Below are 13,153 nucleotides of genomic sequence, written 5' to 3' on the forward strand. Positions count from 1 at the left end.
CTAAGTTAGTTGTTGCACATCAAATCTGTAATATTTGTAAGATACTCTGTTAGACTACTGTGGTAATGAAGCTCAGCATAAGTTCAATCAGAAAGACTATCCTTATCAGTCTCACCCCCTTTTCAAATATGACATCAATCATAATGTCCATTCACCATGACTCTCACATCTTTCACTTTTCTTCTCTAGTTTTTGCACATGGCAGTTAAAGTGATCTCCTGATTGAATTTGTTCTGTTTGTTTGTAGTTTTAATGGGGTCATGGTCTTTAACCCTGCCACATTTTCAGGGACCTGTTTAAAAGTTGATAAATGTACATGCACCCTATTAATAAACTTAAACAATACAAATGATGTTTGACCCTTCGTCACCTTTAGATTTAAGAAAAGCTCTCGTCAGCTGACTGGACGGTAACATGAAGATGTCACTGGCTCCACTAGTCTTCAGCAATTCTTTACTTTTGATTTGTTATCATCCAACATGTAATGTTAAGATTCCCAAAGAAAAAGACAGGACCACCTGAGTGTTTATTTGTAAAATACATTTAATCCCTTTATATTTGGGCAAACTGTAGTCTACAGGAGTACAGAGGGTTGAGCTTTAAGTGGCAGTGGCTCCTGAGTGTCAGTTACCAAATTAAAAAGGCAGCAACACAGACAGGGAAACGCAGCTATCGTCCTCATCACTGGACCGATGGGTGTCATATTTAATAATTTCTGGGGAGAAACTATCTGATGTATTGATATATACTGATGGTTTGACTTCCTCTCAGTTGACACTGCCACAAAATCCTCCAACCTTTCTGTTCAGACTCTTGTGATGACGTACCAGACAAAGATATCACAATACAAAGAGAAAAAAAGGCATACATTGTCTTTTTACAGCCTTCATTATTTTCATTAGTACAATACGTCAGAGCTGTACCTATTACAAGACACTTTTACGGTTTCTCAGTTTAAGTATGAGATGTTAACAATACAGGGTTTTAGTTGGTTGACAAACACTGCGATAATATGGGGGGTTACACATAATGACATGATTTTATGTGAGTGTGTGTTTATGATGTGTTGCAGTGCTGCACAGTTAAGTGTCAGTGGCAGATGCATCTAGTAGGAACAGACCTCAGGACCAAATATGTTCAAGCCTTTGTGATGGATAAAAACCCCACAGGATGTTCAGTTGACAGATGGCAGCACTCTAATTGGTGGAACTTCAGCAGGCAATTAAAAGTCCAGTATTGTATAAAGGTAGATGTCCATGTGTTTTTTGATTATAAAGCAGGTCTAGGTTCTATATTGATACCGTGAAAGTATCAAAGCCTCAGTCCACAGAGAAATGCACACAGCCTGTATTCAGAAACTGAGCCTGAAAACCAGCCGTCAGGACTTCTGGAACTTTGTGATGTCACAACAAAGAGAAGAGAGACTCAGAGCCTCTCCTCTGATTGGCTCATTGAACTGTTGTTACTAGCCAGAGAGAAGCCTGAGAGAGGAGATGTAAAACTACACTGAGATGGTTTTTGGTTCTTAAAACCACAAATATATCTTCTGATGGAGATCAACACTTCAAATGAAACACTGGATAATATGGGACCTTTAAAACTGATCTTAGATCAACTGTTTTAATGTGAATGTGCTGCCCTCTACTGTTACAATTATTACCACTGCAGTTAGCCTGAGACTATTACACAATAAACTTGAAAGGAGCAGATACAAAAGCATGAACACTTGTAATATCTAATACAACAGCCCTGAAAAACACCATTAATTTGCAAATCTGACACATGTAACAATATGGGGGGTTGATAATGACTTTGTTTGGAATTAATTATGAAGTGGGAGCGACATACTGGGAGTATTTCTCAGCCAGATGCCAGTTTCCTGTAGTCAAACTCACAGTGACAAGACTCCAGACATCAACACACCCGTAGAGAAATATTTCCAGTATTTTTACCAATATTTCCAGCACACATCCTCCCTTCGTTCCAGTCTTTCTTCTAAGCTAAGCTAAGCTAAGCTAATTACCTCTGGCTCTAGCTTCATATTTAGCTTAAAGACATGAGAGTGGTATCTCTCCTCTCATCTTGCTTTTGATGTGGATGTGAACCGAGACAATGATGTGTAGGACGGGGAAGTGTGTTTGTATACGTCTATGCAGCATGGTGAGACCAACACTGGTACTGGTCTTACTCACCATTATCTGGTTCGGTCTAGGGCAAGACATATAAGCATAGTGCAGGAAGAATACAGGAGAATTTACTGTAGTATCCATGCTCATGCAGTCATAAAGCACTGTTAATATATATATTTATATACAGTTTATACATAAAACAGTGAAAAAAAAACATCCATAAATCCAAGAATATAAGAGCATGTTCATAGGCAAGGAGGCAGTAAACAACTAATGAATCCCTAAAGGATTAGAGCACCAGGACTGGTGGAAGTAATTCAATGTGACAGTGTGATATAATATCTACATATCAGGTTAGGATAGTACTGGTCAAATATGTATAACAGCATCCATGACTAACAAAAATTCATTGACAGTGTAATTAAAATGCTCAATGGAGGATGGTTTACGTTGTCTTCTCAATGAGCCGACTAAATCCAGCAAGCAAATATATGTGACGGTTCCTGCTTATAAAAGAAAAGAAAGGTGAATGAGATGGAGACTGTGAGGTCGTCCTTCCATCATTGGCGAGTACGCTGGCAGCCCGGCACATCAGTACACTGGGCTGTTGCGGATCCCACAGCACAACACCATGCTGAAGATCATCTCAAAGATCTGAGGATGGACACAGAGACGACGGACGGTTAGATATTCTGACCCACAATAAAAATATTCAGCGCGTCAACTATCCAAAGAAAACTTCAATAAAAAGTTAACAGTTAAAGAAACAGGTTGATACCACTGTAATTTCTATGTGTCAGTAGGTAATCTTGCATAAAGGCTGAAAGCAAGTTTTAAAAATACACATACCAACACCTCCAGAGGTCACTACTTACGCATGTTTGTTTAATCTGTACACAAATAGTAATGTAAAAATAACAATATGTGGTTTTAGAGGGACTAACATGCCGGAATTATTTATTTAAGAACAACACAACTCACTGACTCTGCATAGCGGGTGTTTTTCAGGAAACAGTCACACCACATAATTGCTTTGTTTTAGGGAATAAATGAGCCTTTTAAAAATATCTAACTATTTGTGAGGCCAACTGGGATGGAACTGAACGTCACTGACAGGGTAGGGAAGTCAGAAAATATTGATAGATGGACTAACACGTTAGTTTTGATGTTTTTGTGCGATCTGATGACAACACTAAAGATTCAGAATAGCACAAGTCTTTCTAAATTCATACTTAAGCACTAAAATTGGCAAAATAATTGAAAGCCTAAATGTCTCAATGATTCAATGAGTAAAGTTATATTTAAACTGTCTGTTCCGGTGTGAGAGGACAAACCTTGTGCCTGGCAGTAATATAATATCTGCTGGTCGCTCTCTTTTACTGCCATGTTTTTTCCATAAAATACAGTGTTGATAACAATAAAGAAAACAAAGGACTGGATGACAGTTACTCAGCTGTATTATAAAGAAATGGAGCAGCTGAACCAGCATAATTTTTAAATATATATAAATTTTTAGTTTTATACATTTTACTTATTATCATTTATTCACTGCTGCCATGACGACATTAACACGTGGTGGAGGTTAAATAAAACATGGAAACTGTGACTCCCTGTGCAGAAACCTTTCCTGAACATGTTATCTTGTGCCCAGTGTTATTGTTTTGTTTGGTTTTTGGATAAATTCAAGGAAGAAATTCAACATGTTACAGAAAGGTTCGCTGTGTAGCTTCATGTTCTCACCATAATAACTGCAACCACCAGAGCTGCAATACCAATCAGATAAATCTTATCTGAGAACAAGTCACGGATCCTGGTGTGGCAGTCCTGCAAAGGAAAAACATCAAAATATTCATTTAAATCTGCTTCAAAACAGCAGCAACATGTTGATTTCCCTGAGTGCCGATGCTCCATGTCTGACTTTGGCTAATTAGTATCTAAGTTCTGTTCCACAGTTATTCCACTGATCAGTTTTCACTCAGGGCTGTAATCAGAGTTTAGGGCAAGAGCAAATTAGGAGGAGTTAACACCATAATTGTTGACATCTGCAATAGACTGTTCACAAAGCTCTGCCCCATTAGCAGCTGTTGGAGATAGAAGATATGCAGTTTACAATGACAAGGGAGGCAGATTTATTACTTAAAAAATTTGTAAATCTTTGAAGCAATGGGCTTTTGATGTCTGTAACCACCTTTGATGAACCTGTTTGGATGCTAGCTCTGAGTCTTGAGTCATTTAGTTTCTACAGGGTGCTGAAAGTTCAAAAGCTTTATATCTCATGATTGACTGTTTTTTTCTCTGAACCGTAGATGACATGATCTAAGGCCTGGTCTCTGTCAGTGTGTGAAATTTGGTTTTAATTGATCAAAGCAGCCAATGTTTTATAAGGGAGTAAACAGGAGACTTTGCCTCACTGCAAACAATGATCAATAGTTAACATTAGTTTGACATTATGTTTTTTCTGTTTCTTGCTGAGACTTAGATGAGAACATTGAAACCACTCTCATTTCTGTGCTTCAAGTATGGAGCTGGAGCCAGATCTTATCTTAGCATAAAGACTGGAAACCAAGAAAATCAGCTCAAAGTTCAAAAGTGCATCAGCGGCAACTGATGCACTTTTCAAAGACACTGATTAACAAATTATATTTTGTTTGTTTAATCCATAGAAAATCAGTAATGATTCATCTTAAGGCTCCAGCTCTGTATCAATCTCCTCCATCTGGCTCTGGGAAGAAACGTTAATTTCCCAGTTGAACTATTCTTTCTGACATAACTTACTGGTACATCTAACCGGAACAGAGCAGAAATCGCTCTTATTAACACCAGCTGTGCTTTGACAAGATAACATCTCTGCCTTGTGGAAGGTCTGTCCTTCAAAAAATGTTCCTGAGCCTTCAGAGCTGTTAAGGTGTCGGGTATTGCGGTCAAAGTCGTACATTTATTGTATATTTAAGAGCATCGTCAAGTGCAAATTCAGCTGTATTTCAAATCCATTTGTTTTTTATCTGCATCTGTATTTACAAGTAATTCCAAAAGCTCCCTGTGGAAAAGGTTGAGGAACATAACACTGTGATGACGTGGCACTGTATGACCTTTCGATATTTATTCTGAACTGTGACCCAGTCAAAATGACAGCACGGTGAAGATGGATGATCACACTTACGACTTGTTGTACTCCGCTGGGGCAGATGTCGGTCATGCCCAGTGAGTCTGTTAACTTTGTTATAATACTGGTCCCAAGGCCTTTACCACAGCAGTTCAGCTGAAACACAAAAACAACACAGTCAACATTCTTGTAAATGTGGTCCTCACTGATCTTATCATTAAACACTAATGGTATTTAACTATTACAACCTTTTACCCTTTCATAAATACATTGTTTATCTATTTTGCTTTATGGTACAGTGGCCCTGAGAGCTCAACACACTGCAACGTTAGAAAATATATACAAACAGACAAAACATAAATTCAGAAAACATCTCCATCAGTTTGACAACACATGAGCTGCAAATACCCGCAACACAACCAAATATGCAAATGAGCAGCAAATACTCACAGAGGACACAAAAAAGTGATGAACCCAGCTGGGACACAAATGAGTGTACATCATCACTTTTTCGTGTCCCTTGGAAACACTTGTGCGTCATGTTGTGAGCATTTGCTGCTCATGTGTTGTCAAACTGATGAAGATGTTTTCTGAATTAGTTTGTGTTTTGTCTGTTTTGTGTTTTTGTGTTTTCTAAGTTGCACTGCGGTGTGAAAAATGTGAAAAATGATTGAAGTGTTCACACTTTTATTAGCAAACGAACAGTGTACAAAATAATATTAAATATTACAGTGAATGAGGACCTTCAGTGTTAAGAGCTGCTGTGAGTATGTGTCTCCAAACTGTTTCTGTCTTCACAACCTACAGATTTCAACTGATTATTTTTATTTATTTATTTATTTTCTAATAACTTTCTAAAGTTAAAAAGCAGCAAGAACGTAAATCGATTCACTGGGAGGTTTGAGAGGATTCTCATTAATTGTAATCAATGCTGGATTTATACAGGATAATATGCTAAAATACTAATAAATTAATGTTATTTCTTTAAAGAAATAACAAATCAGCAGTGGTGTTGATTTGTGAAAAAAAAGTGAATGAATTCCACTTCATGTGTGGTTTTTGGGGAAAGTCTCACATCAGACAAACTCCTGATACACAAAGACATGAAACCCTGACTGTGCAGTTGTGTGTGTGTCTGTATTCAGCACAGCTCCTCCTGGTGGCAAGGTGCATGTATTACATCTGATGTGTATCGCATGCTCTGCCGGGGGGTCCCCGCTCTCACATGAGTCTTCCAGGGTCTTTACTATTTATTTTGAAAAATGTAAAATTGACCTCAAGAACTGAGGTGATGGTTCTGATAAATCAATGAAACTATACATTTCATTTAAATACACTTAGTATAACTTATACCTATGTAAAAATATTAACGTATAGAGTATGTTCATACCGACTCATGGAAGACCTTGAGCACAGTGGCAGCAGCCTTTCTCTTGGTCTGGTCAGTGATGCTTTGTGTCATGGCCTTGTCGTATGCAGAGTCATAGAAGTTGGTCATCTCCTTCGACACCTGGAACAAGAACAAAGAGGTTTCTATTGGCTCAGCCTCAAACTCAAAGCTGAGTCAGTTTTAAGGATTAGTAAATTGTTTTTGCGTCTACTCAGAAAAAAAAGACAAAACAATCATCAAACAAACAGTAACAGGGCATTTAGGCAATATATCGTTTCAGCATCACCGTCACGATGTGAGCGCGCACAACAGTCACATCACAGGAGATAAGATTAATCAACTCAAACGCATCATTCAAGAACTTTGCATCAACACGGCTTGATACAAAACGAAAACACAAATCTATAGGAGAAGTGTGTCTGATATCATTTATTCTGATTCAAGGGTTCCCTCATACACACAGTTTGCTGCTGGTGAGTGACACGCAGACAGTCTAAAGCACCACGTCAGGCATGATTAGCCCAGATATCTGAAATCCTGACTTATTGAGGCCTTTGTTTCATAGTGTTTAAAACTTTACCTTAACTTAAGGACCTGCTACTATCCTGCAGATTTAGTGTGGTTTCAGAAAATAAGACCTTTTTATTTTTTGCACTTTATTGTGTTGTAGATTTAATTTTACATGGATGAAACTGCCATTTCTGCCAGTTTTACTGAAATTTCTCATTTCCATTTTTACACACATATTTACTGTGATCAGCTGCTTCCTGTTTACTTTAATTATCACTGAGATGTGTCTAGAACTTGACTGGAATCCACCTGTGTCAAACTGAATTGACCGGACATAGGAACTAGGAAAGGTACACAACTGCGTATCCCACTATTCACAATGTATATAATAACAAAAAGCAAACCACGAACTTTCAGAAGACCTCCATGATGAAACGGAGTCAAGGCATAGATCATGGTGAGGGTATTAAACCATCTCATCAGTACTGAATTAAGGGTTTGAATAATTCCGTAAATTAAAAATTTCAGCTATTGATAGACAAAATGGATGGACAAAACATTTTTCATTTAAATTTAAATCCACAACACATTTAAGTGTTGAAAGGGTTTGTATTTATTGTACTTTTGGGCTCGATGTTACATGTCTGTTTCCTCTAGTGTGTGTTTGTGGTCTTACTGTTTCCTTGTGCATGAAACCCCAGATTCCAGCTGCAACTTCACAGGCGAACAGGATGACCAGGCAGGCGAAGAACTGCAGGACACAGAGGACACAAACATCAGTTAACTGGTCCCTTTAAGGATTTCACTCACTGAGGTTTTACTTGATGACATAATGAGACAAAATAAGGTTTTATAAGTGGAAAGCCTGTGGAGTTTTCTTGTGAACAAACAAAAAGTCATGTGTCTCTCACCAAAACACACAGTGTGTATCTTTCAGGTCTTCATTCCTCATAAAAAGCGACGCAGAGACGATTTTTTTTAACGTAATTAAAACCAGCATTGTTTACATCAGTGTTCATTGGCTTGCAGTCTTATCCTTCTCTGCCTTTGCTGGTGCACTGCAGCTAATCTTGGCATGATACCATCACATGTTGATCAGTGTGCTCCTCATGTGCATGCATGAAATGAACAAAACCAGGATCCACTCATCGATCTACAGATGAGGGTCCATAGAGGTTTACAACTCCACAGGGACCTTTAAATGCAACTGTGACTCACAGTTCCCAGCAGACACTGCGACTCCTGGATGGCACCGTAGCACCCAAGGAAACCGACCACCATCATCACAGCACCGACAGCAATCAGGATGTGGACACCTTAACAGACAGACAGACAGTACAGGTTGACTGATTAGTATCCATGGCAACACACATATATCAAAAGGGAGTAATAAGAGGGCTGCAGGGACACCCAGAAAACTTGACCTGCTTTCAAATTCTGCATCAAAAAGACAAGTTAATATAAACAGTGACAACAAACCACTGTGTTGGTGGAGCAGCCTCCACCCTTTTAATGACTGCATGCATGCAGTAACACCTGATGGACAACAGGTGGTGCAATCTCGTTTATGCCAGTGGAAAACAGTGAGCCATGTTCACAGCAAGATGTTTTTTTATTTTCTTATACAAAGCTCCTGCTCCATAATTCAACCACACTATTTTTCAGCCAGGACATGAAACAGGTCCTACACTTGTTTCTGTCTTTCCTCGCACGCACATATGTTAACATTACAACATCTGTGGAGACCCCTGTGGGTTTTCTGGGTTAAACTGTCTGATTAATATTTGACTTCATGGACGATGGAGGCGGTGCAGCATGGATAGGAAGGCGCGTGTTATTGTGCTCAACTGTCTCCTCAAGAACAGTTATTTGTCTGCTTTCTGTTACCCTCAGGAAGTGTGTGGTTGTAAGCTCCATGCTGTGCATTTTGCTTTTTTTTTTTTTTTTTTTTTTCTTTTAAAGCTGGATGGAAAGATAAGACTGAAGAAGAGAAACCTGATTATACTTTAATTTCAAAGCACAAATAAATAATTTTGCACAAATATTTATTCTTGCTGAGTTTGTCCAGTAGAAACTGTATTTCATCCACAGAAAATCACTTCTGTTTTGTTCTTTCTCTAAAAACCAATCTGCTGTTTTTGCAAGTTTTACTCCTATAAATATAAATGACTGCGCTCCTACATTGTGAAAAGGCTTTACAACAGTTTAGTTTCCATTCACTGCAGTAAACATGAAAATAAATCTGAGTGTTGAAATAACTTATTACGGTGATTACATCTGGTTTTAACATTGTGGTAATGTTGTTTTGAAGTGAGGACACATTTGAGAAGTCAACTGCTAATTAGCATAGCATTCCTGTGCCAATCAAAGGCTAAGAAATGTGAGATATCAGAATTCGCTGATGATTAATGTGGCTTCCACAAACAAAACAAGCAAACAATCCCATGATGAAAACAGTGGTGTGAATTTAAGAGCTCCTTCAATTAAAATGTTGCTAAACAATATTAAACAATAGACAAACAAGACTCGATCAAAACCTGGTGTATGTCTGGACCGTGTGGTCAGTGACAGAGGACGTAGTAGAAAATGGTTGTGGAGCCGCTGTAAAACAACTGACATCATCACCTTGTATTTACACTCAGTCCAGTGTTTCAGCTCTTTATCTGTTTGCTTCTCTCCTCCTCTCTGTGCTCACATACACAGTATTTTAATACAGCTGAATTCACAATAAAGCTGTTCTCGTTTACCTTTTCCTGTCGTCATGACAACAGAACAAGTATAAAACAGTGACCGAAACGCGGCTCATTAAGACGACATGTTAACGTCCAAGCTGCTGCTCTGCTGCTTTTTTTATAACCACGACGTCGTCTGCCAGAATCAGTTCAAGACAAAGACTGTGCCGTGATTTTGGCCTTGTTTACTCGTAAATGATTGTTCGGAGAAGTTAGAAGTGACAAACAGACAGTGTTAGAAGCCCTAAACTGTTCAATTTTAAATAAACAAATAATTATTACACATATAATCACATGTATAAACTGTGTAAAATATTTTCATGAACTGTGTTTAATAATTTGAGAAATTATAAAATTCAACTCATTATTGTGAAACTTCTTTTTTTAAATTTTTATTTTTTTCATTTTTATTTTTTCATTTTATGCCCTTTCTGTTTTCTCTGTTTTTTTCCCTTCCTGACAGTAATGGTCAGTGTTGTTGCCACTAGTCATCACCACATCACATGTCTTCTGCCTCTATTAAAGCAGGCACACTAAATTCATCCAGGTAGCTCCTGTTAGCCAGAGCAACAACAGCGTCTGAGCAGTTCTGAACCAAGCAGCTAGAGGCTGCTGCTGTAAACAAAGCAGGCAGGCACAATAACAAGCCTCATCTTATATTTAGTGCAACACATGGTTTGGCTGAACATACTACCTATCCTGCCAGCTGACTGACTGGGCTGCATTGTGAGCTTGGATTATTACTCTGACTTGAGCATTAATACCAGTAACTAACTAATTACACCTTTTTATTTAACAGCAGCTACATAGGTTTTCTACAGTGCCTTGAAAAAGTATTCATACCCCTTGAATTTTTTCACATTTTGTGACCTTACAGTCACAAACTTTAATGTATTTTGTTGAGATTTTATGTGATAAACCAACACAAAGTAGCACATAATTGTGAAGTGGAATTAAAATGATATATGGTTTTCAAAATTTTAAGCAAATATAAATCTGAAAAGTGTGGTGTGCATATGTATTCAGCCCCCTGTACTCTGATGAATACAAATACAATGTAAATACAATCCAGTGCAATCAGTTGCCTTCAGAAGTCACCTAATTAGTAAATAGAGTCCACCTGTGTGTAATTTACTCTCAGTGTAAATCCACCTGTTCTGTGAAGGCCTCAGTGGTTTGTTAGAGAACACTAGTGAACAACAGCATCATGAAGCCCAAGGAACTCACCAGACAGGTCAGGGATAAAGTTGTGGAGAAGTTTAAAGCGGGGTTAGGTTATAAAAAAATATCCCAAGCTTTGAACATCTCAAGGAGCACCGTTCAATCCATCATCCAAAAATGGAAAAAGTATGGCACAACTGCAAACCTACCAAGACATGGTCGTCCACCTAAACTGACAGAGCGAGCGAGGAGAGCAGTGGTCAGAGAAGCAGCCAAAAGGCCCATGGTCACTTTGGAGGAGCTGCAGAAATCCACAGCTCAGGTGGGAGAATCTGTCCACAGGACAACTGTAAGTCGTGCACTTCACAAATCTGGCCTTCATGGAAGAGTGGCAAGAAGAAAGCCATTATTGAAAGAAAGGCATAAGAAGTCCCGTTTGCAGTTTGCCACAAGCTATGTAGGGGACGCCACAAACATGTGGAAGAAGGTGCTTTGGTCAGATGAGACCAAAGTTGAACTTTTTGGCCTAAATGCAAAGCGCTATGTTTGGCGGAAAACTAACACTGCTCATCACCCTGAACACACCATCCCCACTGTGAAACATGGTGGTGGCAACATCATGCTGTGGGGGTGCTTTTCTTCAGCAGGGACAGGGAAGCTGCTCAGAGTTGATGGGAAGATGGATGGAGCTAAATACAGGGCAATCCTGGAAGAAAACCTGTTGGAGGCTGCAAAAGACTTGAGACTGGGAAGGAGATTCATCTTCCAGCAAGACAATGACCCTAAACATAAAGCCAGAGCTACAATGGAATGGTTAAAATCAAAGAATATTCATGTGTTAGAATGGCCCAGTCAAAGTCCAGACCTAAATCCCACTGAGCATCTGTGGCAAGACTTGAAAATGGCTGTTCACAGACGCTCTCCAGCCAATCTGGTTGAGCTTGAGCGATTTTGCAAAGAAGAATGGGCAAAGATTTCAGTGTCTAGATGTGCAAAGCTGGTAGAGACATACCCCAAAAGGCTCGCAGCTGTAATTGCAGCGAAAGGTGGCTCTATAAAGTATTGACGCAGGGGGGCTGAATACATATGCACACCACATTTTTCAGATTTTTATTTGCTTAAAATTTTGAAAACCATGTAGCATTTCCGTTCCAATTTACAATTATGTGCTACTTTGTGTTGGTTTATCAAATAAAATCTCAATAAAAAAATATTTAGGTTTGTGGTTGTAAGGTGGCAAAATGTGAAAAAGTTCAAGGGGTATGAATACTTTTTCAAGGCACTGTAACTGCTGGGCAGCTGAAGACATGTTACTGTCATGACAAGTGAGCTTATGAAACAAAACCAACCAAACAAAAAAAAAAAAACTAGAGTTCATTTTGTGAGTGCCCACCTCAATTTTATCAGACTAAATACATTTTCTGGCAGACAGATCTTGATGTCAACAGTACAAACACTGAAAACCTGAAGTACAAATATTGATGTCAGTGAGCACCGGGTCATTCTCCCACGGTCTGTGTGTTATCAGGCTGAGAATGCAGCTCTCTGTGTTCACCCATAATGTAGACTCAGACATAATTTGATTCTGGACCACTAACTGGTCCTGCACCTCGTATACCCCATCCCCCACTCCTTTTCTACCCACAGCCACGCCCACACACACACACACACACACACACACACACTGAGGCTAATTTCTAAATTGATATCTTGGTGACTGACCAAGTGCTCCCTCAATCTCTTGTATTGTGGCTCTCTGGTCTGACACAGTCCTCCTGCAATGCTGTTTGGCAGTCTCAGTCCCTCCCTCTCCTGCTATACCACCACCCGTCTGTCCTCTCTATTTAATACATTTGCTTGTTCAATATGATGCTTTCAATAATTTCATTTACTTAAACTTCTTCTCCTGTCTGTCTTGATTTAATTTTCTCCTGCTTCCATTCATCTGATGGATTACAAGACTCCCAGCATTATAGCTTTTCCCTGAGATGTGTCGATATCATCTCAAATTTCAAGGCTACAAATACAAAGACCACATGATGCGTTATCATGTAATGAAGGGTAGTAATAAGAAATGGTTCCAAAACGACTGGCACCGGATGAAAAGACGGGTAAAAAACAAACTCAT

The 13,153-nt window shown here is 38.9% G+C and overlaps 1 protein-coding gene across 1 annotated transcript in view; it reads right to left on the minus strand.

Moving 5' to 3' along the window:
* Nucleotides 1-525: 525 nt before the first annotated feature.
* LOC139627440 (CD81 antigen-like) overlaps nucleotides 526-13,153 on the minus strand; it is a 36,111-nt gene continuing 23,483 nt past the window's right edge. Inside the window, exons 3-8 of the mRNA XM_071488180.1 lie at nucleotides 8,351-8,448; nucleotides 7,809-7,883; nucleotides 6,623-6,742; nucleotides 5,290-5,388; nucleotides 3,870-3,953; nucleotides 526-2,783 (exon numbers count right to left, since the gene is read on the minus strand). Coding sequence (XP_071344281.1) covers nucleotides 2,721-2,783; nucleotides 3,870-3,953; nucleotides 5,290-5,388; nucleotides 6,623-6,742; nucleotides 7,809-7,883; nucleotides 8,351-8,448 — 539 coding nt within the window. The 3' untranslated portion in view covers nucleotides 526-2,720. The remainder of the gene's footprint in view (nucleotides 2,784-3,869; nucleotides 3,954-5,289; nucleotides 5,389-6,622; nucleotides 6,743-7,808; nucleotides 7,884-8,350; nucleotides 8,449-13,153) is intronic.

This window comes from Trachinotus anak, unplaced genomic scaffold, assembly GCF_046630095.1.
Source record: "Trachinotus anak isolate AG129_WGS33_773 ecotype Australia unplaced genomic scaffold, CSIRO_AGI_Tana_v1 ptg000011l, whole genome shotgun sequence".
NCBI lineage: Eukaryota > Metazoa > Chordata > Actinopteri > Carangiformes > Carangidae > Trachinotus > Trachinotus anak.